The 12671-nt window shown below is 29.6% G+C and overlaps 1 protein-coding gene across 1 annotated transcript; it reads right to left on the bottom strand.

Moving 5' to 3' along the window:
* Nucleotides 1-8698: 8698 nt before the first annotated feature.
* Nucleotides 8699-10152, bottom strand: LOC127132563 (stemmadenine O-acetyltransferase). The gene has a single exon (XM_051061517.1). It carries the CDS (start codon nucleotides 10116-10118, stop codon nucleotides 8850-8852), a length of 1269 nt encoding a protein of 422 aa, XP_050917474.1. The 5' UTR covers nucleotides 10119-10152; the 3' UTR covers nucleotides 8699-8849.
* Between the last annotated feature and the right edge of the window lie 2519 nt (nucleotides 10153-12671).

The following is a 12671-nucleotide window of genomic DNA, read 5'->3' as shown; positions in this document are numbered from 1 at the left end:
ATCAAATATTTCAAGGTATAATTCATATTACATCATCTTACACATATATGATCCTCCATGAGTCCTAAAGGTCAACAGAATGTCAAGTTAGCAAGTTGGTTCATGGTGGTTGACCAGAGAAAGTCAACTGGTCAAAACTGGGGTTCCCTAGACCCTATATCCTACAATTTTTGTCATATGAAAATGATTCCAAGAGAAACGTTACTCCTTATGACATTCCAAACAACTTTCATGTTGAAGTCAAGAGCTATTTTTTCTTGGAAAGTCATTTTTTATGGTGAAAGATTATAGGTCATTTTGTCTGAACCCTAGTTAGGAGGTCAACTTCCAAGGATCATAACTTTCTAAATATTTATGAGATGAAAGACATTCAAGTTCCATGATCAAATTCAAGATGTCCTTTTCAATTTTTATTTTTGGAAGAAATTCAAATTCAACTTTCAAATTCATGTGCCAAGAGGAAACGTTATAGGTCATTTTGGGCCAATACCATTGAACAAGTGATTTTCCTCAACTTCTAAAATGCATAACTCCTTCATGCCAAATCCAAATGAGGTTAAATTGTGACCCAATTGAATAGGTTAGTTACAGATACAACTTTTATGAAGCAACCGTTTCCATTTGAAGTCCATAGCAAAAGTTATTGAAGGTGGAAGAAGTGAACATTTGACTTGGTACTTAGAAGATTTTCAAATATGTTTGATTTTCCAAACGTCTACCTCAAAATTCATCATGATCCAAGATTCAAATGGAAAAGTGTTCAACATTAAAGTTGTTCCCCTTGATCTCACCTTTCCAAAAAGTCCAAGATCACCTTATTTGGATCAAAATAGAAGGACTTGTGCATGGCTCCATTATGGGATTTGTTTTGGCATGTTTTGAATTCAAGTTATCATTCCTCTTTGCATGCTTCCATGTAACGACTTCAGCCTAAATTGCACACGAATTGGAGACGGATTGAATCATTCGTTAGGCATAAATCATTGTCCATGCATCTGTGCAACTTGGTTTCCAATTTTGGAAAAATTTCAAGTGGTGCAAAAATCAGTTCCCTTGCCTATTTAAATAAGCTCATGGCCTCAGCAATCACACACACACCTTGCCGAAGCTTTGCCAAGAGAACTCAGACCCTCACACCATAGAATTTCTTGAGGATTTCATTGAAATCGAGTTTGAATTTCACCTTTTGTTATGAAGTTCAAACTCCAAGAATTCATTGCCCTTTCCATCTCAATTGATCACTGCAAGCAAGGGGAGGAAGAATCAAGCAAATCAAGATCAAGATCAAGCTGAATTGAAGCTACTCGAAGGTGAAATTTCAGAAACTTCATCTCTTCGATTCTCTCTCAATTCTTCACTATTCTTTGTGATTTTATGTTGGCTGAAGTCCTACCAATGTAGGCAACAAGATTGAGTTGCTTTGAGGTCAAATCGAAGCAACTCAGTTCATGATCCTAAAAATTCAAATCTCTGTATCTTTTTATATACTTGGAATTGGAGAAAATTGAGGCCAGATTCGAGCTCTTAAGCATTTTCTCTTTGAAATAGTGTCCTTGTTTTTCATTTTTCATGAAGTTGAGGTTGGACTAGTCTGGTGGTGATCACCGGAGAAGATGATCGGAGCTAGGGCTCCGGTGGTGCGTTGGCAGGTCCCAAGCCATCTGATCTGGTCCAAACATTTTAATCTTGGCCTTATTTGTAATTACCACATGTGTGGCGCTTTGACTCATGTCTTTGGTGGATAGCACGCGCGTGACCATCAGATCTGCCACCTAAATTAATGAGGGAGATCTGATGGCCCTTATTTTTTTGTATTTTCTAATTTTTCATTTAATTGCTTTATTTTGTTTAATTCATAATAATTTCATTTTTAATCCAAAAAATATTGGACTTTCACGAAAAATCTTTAAATATTTTTCTCTTTCATTTTTCAACTAAAATTATTTTTTGGATTAATTTTGATATTTTTCATGAATTAAATGTTTTTGTGCATATTTTTAATTGTTAAAAAATACTTCTGACTTTTCAAAAATCATGAAATTTTTTGTCTAAGGCCCTTTGACCTTGCTTGACCTAGGATAAATCTCTTGGCTATTTATTTGGTGTTTTGAAGAGGTTTTAGGTTTTGACCAAACTAAATTATATTTTAATGCATTTTTAATTTGAGTTTTAATCGAATAATTGTGTAAAAATTATGTTGAGCCATTTTTATGGTCTTGTGATGTTTGACTATTTGTTTGGGTCTTGGTCAAGATTGATTTGACTTTTGTTGGATTAAAATGATTGGATTTAGGGGATTGATGAAATGTACATTTCATCTCCCAAAATGAATGAATGATTTTAATTTGATTAAATTCCTCCCATGACCAATTTGTGTTTCTCTCACTCCATTCCCCATTCATATCCATCCTTATTCTTTCCCATTCCTTTCATTGACCAATGAAATCTCAAACATCATAAGGCTAATTGGTTCATCAATGACTTTGTGTCAGATGAACCAATACAAGTATGGATGAGGTAGGTCCATCCCTTTTGAGATTTTCTTTTAGTGTGTGGTATATTTTAGGAGTTTGGTTCATTATACCAAATCTCTAACATGCATTAACACCTAAATTTTTATTGCCTGACCACAGATGGTTGTGACTTTTACATAAGTCCAATTATGATTGCTTAACATAGAACTAAATTTGACCCTAAAGGCAATGCATTCTAGTAAGTGAGATTGTAAGTCTCCCATCTTTCATGGTATTGTATGGAAACTTTGCCTTTTTCCTTCCTATGGAAGATGTCTTGGTTCAAGGATCCATGCTTGTGAATAGATGGTTGAGTATTCTCCAAAGAATGACTTAATCAATTAAAAACCAAAAACACTACTAACATTCAATTAACTTTGACTAACATTTGACTAACTCTTGTTAATATTGCTTTACTTTTAAGTCATTTACTTTATGCAATTTAAATTTCAATCATTTTTCATTCACTGGAATTTACATTTCATTTAATTTGTTTATGTTTATGTCATTTTCACTTTGCTCATTTGAGCCATATCTTGTGATTGTATATATTTGTTTGTGTACATTGATTGCGCTTATGGTCTTAGGACCTTAAAATGCTTAATAAACAACAAAAACTCTAAAAAATGTTTGGTGGACTGTTCATCTTGATCTGAACTTTTGGACTTAGAACTAGGCAACATTCCCTATGCAAAAAGGACTCGGCCAATGCCAACATTTTGAAATCAAGTTATTGAGAACTGAGCCTTCATCTGATGCAAGTCTTGGGATTTATTTGAACTCATCTGCTACATTATCTTGATGCCAACTATTATTTTGATCTTATGTCTAATGCTTTATTCTGAGTTGATCAAGGAATATGTCTTCTGATACATGAGAAGACAAATAAGATTGTTAGCTATGGGATTTGCTTGCTTGGATGTGGCTATCTTTATTTGATGCCTTGATCTTCATGATGTATGATATTTTCTAATTTCTTGATTGATTATTGCTTGATTCAAAGTCCAAAAGCGAAAGTGGGTTTTCTGTATGAAATTCTTGTCTGTTGGATTGCATCCCATTGATCAGATCTTTTCAACTCTTAACTTTTAATTTTGTGCTTAGGATAGTCTCTTCATCTTCTCCCACTTCTTAAATTTCAAAATCTCTCCCCCTTCTCAAAAAAACATTCTTTGCTTGTGTTTTCAGACTTAGACATTGTTTAAATGATTAGAAACATTGGCCTTATGCCAATGAATTTTCAAACCTTTTTCTTAAATCAAATTTATAAATGAACTTAACCATATTGACTTTAAAATTTCAAAAGACAAAAAGAACTGACACTCATTCAAACTTTTGGGCCCTTTGTGTCCCTTTTATTAAAACTTTTAATTAAAATCAACTCACCCATTTTGAAATTGATACGACGAACTACGAGGTTTTTATCCCTCATTTTTATGTTGGTACATAGGCACAAGTCCAAAAGTCTTGTCAAACATAAAAATATAATCAATGAATTCTTTTCTCATCCTCACACTCTATTTTTTTTCTCAAACATCATTTTATACCAAAGACACATACGCACATAAAAAAAGGCTCCCTAGGAGTACCTAGGGCACTTTGGATGCTAACACCTTCCCTTTGTGTAACCAACCCCCTTACTTGTAATCTCTGGCATTTTATTAGTTTTGATTTCAAAACTTCTTATCTTTGGGTTTTGTTCGTACTTTTCCCTTTTTCTTTGGAAACAATAAAAGCACGGTGACACTCTGGTTTTATTGACGTTAAGCTTATTCATAGCTTGGTCATGAATTTACCGCTACAAAGGTCACACAAATATAAAATGCAATCAAATGAAATAAAAATGCACAAAAAGTATTTTTAAATGAATTTTAAAATAGAAATAAAATGTAAAATCCATAAAATCCTTCAAAACACCAAATAAATGCCCAAGAAAATTATGGAATGTTGAAAATAAAATAAGAAGCATATAATAAACTTTTCAGAATTTAAAAATGCAGAAAAGTATTTTTAAACCAATTAAAATAAAGGTGAATAGAGAAAATTCATGAAAAATAAAAAACCAATGAAATAAAATTTGGAGAAAAAAATCAGATTAAGAAAAATAAAAGAGAATTTTAGAAATTATTTTGGATTTTTTTTGATGAAAAATGAAATTACTATGAATTTTAAAAGAAAAAGAAATTAAAATAAAATAAAATAAAAAGAGTTAAAAATCAAAAAAACACTGAGCGTTGGATCACGCCTCATTAATTGATGTGGCGGATCCAACACGCCTCGGATTAGGATGCATGATTGAACGTGCTACAAATAGCACACGAGATCCAATTCCATACCAACCAGTCAAAATATTTTATTTGTCCAACATATCTGGACAAACTCAAACGATCTGGAACACTCTGGTCATCTTCTCCGATGAGCTCTCATAGGAGTTTCATCATTTGGTAAATTCAGAACAAGAGACCACCACCATTGTGATCCTCTTCTTGTCCCAAATTCAACCTTATGCTCCAAATTCATTTATCTAAATTGAGCAAAGGGTATTTCAGAGAAGTTTAAGAAGCAAGCAAGCCACGAAAAATAAAATTAAACGATGAACACGATCAATCAACACCAACTAAGTTAGGGAAAAGCATCAGAGAGTGAAGGATTGCATTGTGGTAACTTGCTTGAGTTTAAATGATGCTCAGAACTACCTTGTATAGATGGTGATCAGAAGTTGATGAATCTCGATCTGGTTAGAGCACTTCAAAAGGTATAAAATCTTTGGATTTGTTGCAGAAGTTTTAGAGGATGCCGAAGATGTTAAAGGAATCAAGAAATTGGATTGAAACAAGCTGAAACTCAAAACACGATAGTTGATTTTTTCTAGAAAAATTCAACTTCCAGTAGAGATTTATTGGCTCTCAAAATCTTGAAAATGAATGTAGTAGTTCCTCTATTTATAGGGAATTTTTTTGGATCCAAATAAGTATGGAATGATGTTGAATTCGTGCAAAATGAATTTGATCCGAATGTGAGAAAAGTGTGACTTGCAACTCATCAAAACTCAACCAAATGATGTGTTTCAAAGGTCATGTAACTTTTGGAGACTTGGTTAAACATTTTTAGGTCAAAAATACATGCTAATTTGGCTTGGAATTTAGATTAGTGAAGTTCAAAATTCAGGCAATGGCAATTTCTTAAGTTCCAAGTCACCATGTTCAATCCAATGGGGCACCCTACTCAGGAGGATTTTTGATCCCATTCTTTTTGCAATGTGTTGACATCATAGCAAAGATTATAATGTGCCAATAAAGGTTGCATTTGGATTCTTGAGCATAAATTTATGTCATGTTGAAGTTGGCATGAAAAACTGATCATATAACTTAGAAAAATTCAAGTGTTCAATGGTTGAAAATGACATATAACGTCTCAATGAATTCCATGGCCTTCCAAGCATATTTTGACCTTGATCCTTGAAGTGAACTTGTAGAGGGCATCACAAATGACATTGTGAAAAACAAATAAGCCTCAAATGTTTAAAATTGAAGAAGTTATGATCTTTGAAAGTTGAGAAAAAATAGCTTGAAAATAGATCAAATTTCACTAAGTCCACAAATGACCTATAATATCTCCAAACATTTGATGATCCTCCAAGCATAATTGGCTCTTTTCATGTAAATATAAATTATAGAGGGTGTTGAGAAGAGTCATATGCAAAAAGATACATTAAAAATGTTGAGAATTGAAGGAGTTGTGATCCTTGGAACTTTGACTTCAAATGTTGACTTAATTGATCAAACCACTTGGAACAAGCTTATGTACTTGGACTTTCCTTGCATTTCAAAGAACATGGGTGATCATATGAAAACAAAATAAGGTTTCCTTTATTTCCTCTTGATTAAATTGATCAAAGCTTGAAGTTGCTTATTGAAGAAGGCATGGAAATAAACACATGAACCTTTGACTTTCCTTGAGAAGTAAGCAACAAAACTTTGAGATGCTCTTGATTGAAAAGCCCTACCTTGAAAAATAAACTTAAGGAAAATAAAACATATTTTGTCTATTTTAATCATATAAACACAAAGGTAAAACATCAACAAATAGGTGCTTGATGATCCCTGCAAAAGAAAAACCCATAGATAAGAGGGAGAGGGACCAAGAGGTGACCTTGTTTGTGTGCAATGATGAAAATGATATGTGGGATCTTAGGGTTAAAAATTAGGTTATGAAACCAGTTATATAGCATAATAAGAAGGCTGTTGGAGGGAAAATGGGGAAACCAAATAGAGCGGTTATTCACAATTGGATGGTGAAATGAGTGATATTGCATACTGTCTTTCGCTCACAAATTCAGTGACAAGTATGATGTATAGTGTTGTCCTTTCCCACGATATCAGGTAGTGGAAATAATATTTTATTTGGACTATGTATTATTTGATCACGTATTCATTTGATCTTATCTTCAATTTCATTGGCTTCTGATGAAAGTTGATGAAGCATGAAATGAAGAAACATAAAGCTGGATTCAGAAACTTCAGAATCTTTGGTCGGAACCTTGACAACGTTAGCAGTATGGCTGGAGATCTTCAGAATCATCGGTTTAGTTACAAAACTTCAAAAGCTTGCCATTATTCATAAGCTTTGAATTATTAGAGTCACGTCCAGAAGAAGAAGTGGAGAGAACGTTGCAGCAACAATCTAACATCTCTTCAAAAACTTCTCAGGAGTGAATCAACATAGAAGCAGAAAGAATATTGCAACAACAATTTAATATCTTTCGGGACTTCTCATGATTAGCATTGAAGTGGAGTTTGAAACATAATATTTAGAAACTGATGACGTTGCACGTCATATACTCAGAATCAGAACTGATTGTTAAAGCTACACAATAACAAACCATTAGGGTACCAAAATTATTCTCACACAAATACGACATTGTTATCATCAAAACTCAAGGTATAGGTGTAGAACCAAATCTTGTTCTAACAAAAGGGATATGAGTCAAAAATGTATTTTTATCAACAAGAGGTTCCCGTCGATGTTGATTTAGTCTTTTAATTACATAGGTTTAGGCAGTAAGATTAAGAAAAGTAAGGTTAGAAAGCTTATTTTGTCTAATTTCTTGGTTTTTCCGAGTTAGCCATGTTTGTGTGGTATAGAATATTTTAGTGGTTGGGTTGGTAGGTTACTCTTCCTAAAGATCATACGCTTATTTTTTATTTTTTTCTCTATTTAGGTGGTAGGGATAAGTCTAGGGGTAATTTTATTATGATTTGACATGTTTTAGTCTAGTCTATTTGGAGAGGCTTAATGATGACATCTTTAGAAATGTTTCAAAACCTGTGAAAGATATGGAGGAAGAGAAGAGTGTTTTTGTCTTAAAATGATTTTTAGGTAGATCATGAGTGAACTCTTAAACTTTCTATAATTGACTTTTGAAACCATATATTATTCCTAACTCAGTAGTAGATTGAGTGTTTGTCTTTGTTCTAAGATATGTATTGCTTTGTGGCTTTGTTGCTCTTTTGGTGGATTCTAATTTGTTGATGATGATTCTGGTGGTATGAGCTCTAGATGAATCCTATTATATTGGATTTTATATGTTTGGACTTTATATATAGGGTTCCTTTGGTTTGCTATGTTTTATTCGTTATTTTGATGGTTGTTGGTTTTTCTTGTCGTATTTTCATTTGTATCTTTAATAGTCTATTAAATATTTCTTATATTTATTAACTCTGATTATTTATACTTTTCTAGTTACCACATATTTATTAATATATTATTTTGTTATTAAAATAAATAATTCATTTATAAGTGTTTTAGTTTCTTTTAAGCCTTTGGCTCCTTTTGCTTAACAAAAAAAAAGTTAGTTTGTATTTTAGTTGTTTTTATAGTGGTTTTGATATTTTTAAGCAAACAAATTAAATTAATTATTTAAAAATGAGCATTTTGAAAGTAGGAATAAAATAGAAAAGAAAATTACTACCATATAATAACCTTATTAATTTAAACAAAGAGTAAAAAATACAGGTATATAAAACTAAGGCCTCTGAGTCATGCATCAATCATGAAACATAGTCATACAAACTTAAGAATAGTCATGCATCATGGCCAACATTGCTTGAATTTATCTTTGCAAATAAAAATATTTTTATTATTATTCTTATTATAATTATTATTTATTACAAGTAGCAGTAATAGTAAAAAAAATCAAAAATTACAACTGATATAAGTTATCATTCCAAACCAAACCAAACATGTAATCAATAAAAAATACAAAATTATGATATCCTCCCAATAATAATCAAAAGTAGAAATCTATGAGTTTGTCACAATCTTATGAGAGGCACATCAAAGAAGCTCCAAATATTCATGCTCAAATTTAGTCATGTGATTCTCTTCCAAGCTCACAATCGCATCAATCCCCTTCCCATCTTTTCTATCCATCAGAATTATGAAATTCTTCCAAGGACTACCACAAGTAGTAACCCATGTTGGTTTTCCCCATCCAAAATCCACTTCATATATTGGAAAATTACACCAACTACTAAAACCAATCACATCTCTTGTCTTAGATTTAAGATCAATAGCTTTATTCATAAACTCAGATAACAACGAAAAATTATTCCCTCCAAATAATTTTGGATAAGTGTCACAAAATTCTGACAATCCTTGTTTTATTTTGCATACCAAATCTTTCAACTCCATTTCCTCCTTATCAGCAAACATAGATGAAAACCAAATTATATTTCCCACACAATTTTCAGATAAAGGAGGAACCATTCTTTTGCGAAGGTCTACAGCCATGAGAAACGGTAATGTCTTGAAATCTAATCCGATTGATGAAACTGCATGCTTATAAATCCAAGCTTTTACAACTAGCACCCGTGAGGGAAAAAGTACAGAACTAGAAGTTGCCAATTCCTTAAGAAACTTAATTATAGATGGTTGAAATACAAACCTTTTACACGCCACATTCTTCTGTCTATTGTGTACAGATTCTGGTAAAATAGGTAAGTTTTTTTGTGGAAAAATTGAAGATCCTCCCTCATGTAAAGGAAAGGGTAATATTACCGACTCTTCTCCTTTTTCTTCTTCTAATTTTTTATTTATAATGGCCCATTCCCTCATGAAAGTGATAAATGTGGAAGCATCCCCACATTTGTGATTCATGCAGATACTTATAGCGATTCCTCCACATTCAAAACAATTGATTTGAATGGCTATGAAAGCTGAACTCGGATCTCCGTCTTTCCATTGCAATCCATCAGCGAACAAATGGTTCAAAAAGTTTTCTTCTGGGTGTTCAAGGAGATGTGATAGTTTGCTTTTTATCTTTGTCACAAGAAATGGAACACCTTGATCGTTACATTCAATAGTAATTTTATCTTTTAGCCTGCCAGAAAAAATATAGTATTTGGATAGAAGATGAGATAATGATTTTTTGAGTTGTGATATTTTTGAATCTTGGTCACTACTCTCATTTGGGTTGTAAAAGAAGAGTAGTGGAACATTACACACAAACATGTTGTCTATGAAAGAAAGTGGATATATTCTAAGGTGGGAAGGAGTTGGGGATGAAGGTTTGATAATTTCTCTAGAAACTAATTCAATTTCCATGGTTATTAACTTCACTAGTATTATTTATCTTATCACTCTCATATATTATTCTAATGCATTGTTATTACAATACATGTGTTTATATATAGTGTATAAATTTTGAATGTATCTAAAAAAAATTAAAATAGTTAAATAAAGAAAGTTATTTTAGATATTATTTATTTTATCTTTTTAACATAATTATTTTTGTTTATATTATTTTAGATACTATTAGAAATAATATCCAAATTATTTATTTTATCTTTTTAAATAAGTATGAACTTTCAATAAGTATTTTATTTTATTAAAAAGATAAAATATGAATGTTGTTTATATTATTTGTTTTATCTTTTTAACATAAATATTTTATCTTCTCTCAATTATTTTTAATATGTTAAAATATATTATTATAGTATATGTTATCATATTTAACATTTATTGGTGTATAAATGTATATAATGTTGGCATTTAATTATGTTTTCATGACATATTTTGATTTATTTGACTTATTTATTTTTATTTAAAATGCTAATTAATTTATTTTTAACTTTTCATAATATTAAATATTTATAGGTATATTAAATATTGAATAGTCATACACACAATAACTTTCTATCTCATATATCACTTTAGAAAAATATCTATTTTACTTTAATTAATAATTTTCATTATTTGAGATACAAAATTATTATTTTCAAATATCAAAAATTTTATTTTTCTCACATATCACTATCAACAATATACCTATTTGATTTTAATTAACATTTGTCTTTAGTTGAGACACAAAGTTATTATTATCAAATGTTAAAATTTCTCATTTTTTTTCACGGGTCACTATCACTAAAATACCTATTTTATTTTAATTAATAATTGTCTTTATTTGAGACACAAAATTCTTATTTAAAAATATCAAAATTTCTCTTTTTCAACTTTCAATAATGCCTTTCACTTTAAAATTCGTACTTATTTTTAAATAAAATAGAAAAAATAATTAGTTGAATAATATTGTAGTGGTTTGAATTAATTTACTTACATTCCTTATTAATGTAAAAGTTGATTAGAATAATCAATTTATAGACACTAAATATTATTTCTCATTCTTTTATTAAAAATATTTTTCTTCAAAAGCAAATCAAAACAGATATTTTATTTTTTTTTCTTAAAATTATTGCTTTTTTAAATATATTTTTTTTGGGAAAAAGGTAGCAAACAAATCCAAAATATTAAACGCAAGACTTTTATAAAGTTAAGAGAATCAACTTTCAATGTGTATGTCTATAAATAAAACATATATGCTAACTATCAATAATGTCATTCATTTTAAAAAAATTTACACTTGTAAAATGTTAGAAAATACTTTTTTTAATTAATTCACTCTACTTCAATCAAATGCTACCAAGTGTTAAATTTCTATTTGACACTTTTTTAACTTTCACTTTTTCCTCCTCTTCCCGTTCTTTTACATGTCATCTCATTCTTTTTTTAAATTAAATTAAATTTATATATTTTTACTTTTCATTTCACTATTTTATCTTCTTAACATAATTATTTTATCTTCTCTCAATTATTTTTAATATATTAAGATATATTATTATAGTATATGTTATCATATTTAATATTTATTGATGTATAAATGTATATAATGTTGGCATTTAATTATGTTTTAACGACTTATTTTAATCAATTCGATTTTTTTTTTTTTTATTAAAAATATTAATGAATGTATTTTTAATTTTTTATAAAATTAAAAATTTATTTTATGAAATTGGATAATACTCAATAGTCATACGCACAACTAACTTTCCATCTCATATATCACTATCAGAAAAATATCTATTTTATTTTAATTAATAATTTTCATTATCTGAGATACAAAATTCTTATTTTCAAATATCAAAATTTCTATTTTTCTCACAAATCACTATCAACAATATACCTAATCAATTTTAGTTAACAATTGTCTTTATTTCAGACACAAAATTCTTGTTTCAAAATATCAAAATTTCTCTTTTTCAACTTTCAATAATGCCTTTCACTTTTAAATTCGTACTTATTTTTAAATAAAATAGAAAAAATAATTAGTTGAATAATATTGTAGTAGTTTGAATTAATTTACTTACATTCCTTATTAATGTAAAAGTTGATTAGAATAATCAATTTATAGACACTAAATATTATTTCTCATTCTTTTATTAAAAATATTTTTCTTCAAAAGCAAATCAAAACAGATATTTTATTTTTTTTCTTAAAATTATTGCTTTTTTAAATATATTTTTTTTTGGGAAAAAGGTAGCAAACAAATCCAAAATATTAAACGCAAAACTTTTATAAAGTTAAGAGAATCAACTTTCAATGTGTATGTCTATAAATAAAACATATATGCTAACTATCAATAATGTCATTCATTTTAAAAAAATTTACACTTGTAAAATGTTAGAAAATACTTTTTTTTTAATTAATTCACTCTACTTCAACCAAATGCTACCAAGTGTTAAATTTCTATTTGACACTTTTTTAACTTTCACATTTTCCTCCTCTTCCCGTTCTTTTACATGTCATCTCATTCTTTTTTAA

This window comes from Lathyrus oleraceus, chromosome 3 (genome assembly GCF_024323335.1).
Source record: "Lathyrus oleraceus cultivar Zhongwan6 chromosome 3, CAAS_Psat_ZW6_1.0, whole genome shotgun sequence".
In the NCBI taxonomy this organism is placed as follows: Eukaryota; Viridiplantae; Streptophyta; class Magnoliopsida; order Fabales; family Fabaceae; genus Lathyrus; species Lathyrus oleraceus.
The sequence above is the reverse complement of the archived record's forward strand: the minus strand, read 5'-3'. Positions and strand labels throughout refer to the sequence as shown.

Excerpts from the sequence above, each read along its gene's own strand:
- LOC127132563 (XM_051061517.1), bottom strand. The coding sequence starts at position 10,118 with ATGGAAATTGAATTAGTTTCTAGAGAAATTATCAAACCTTCATCCCCA.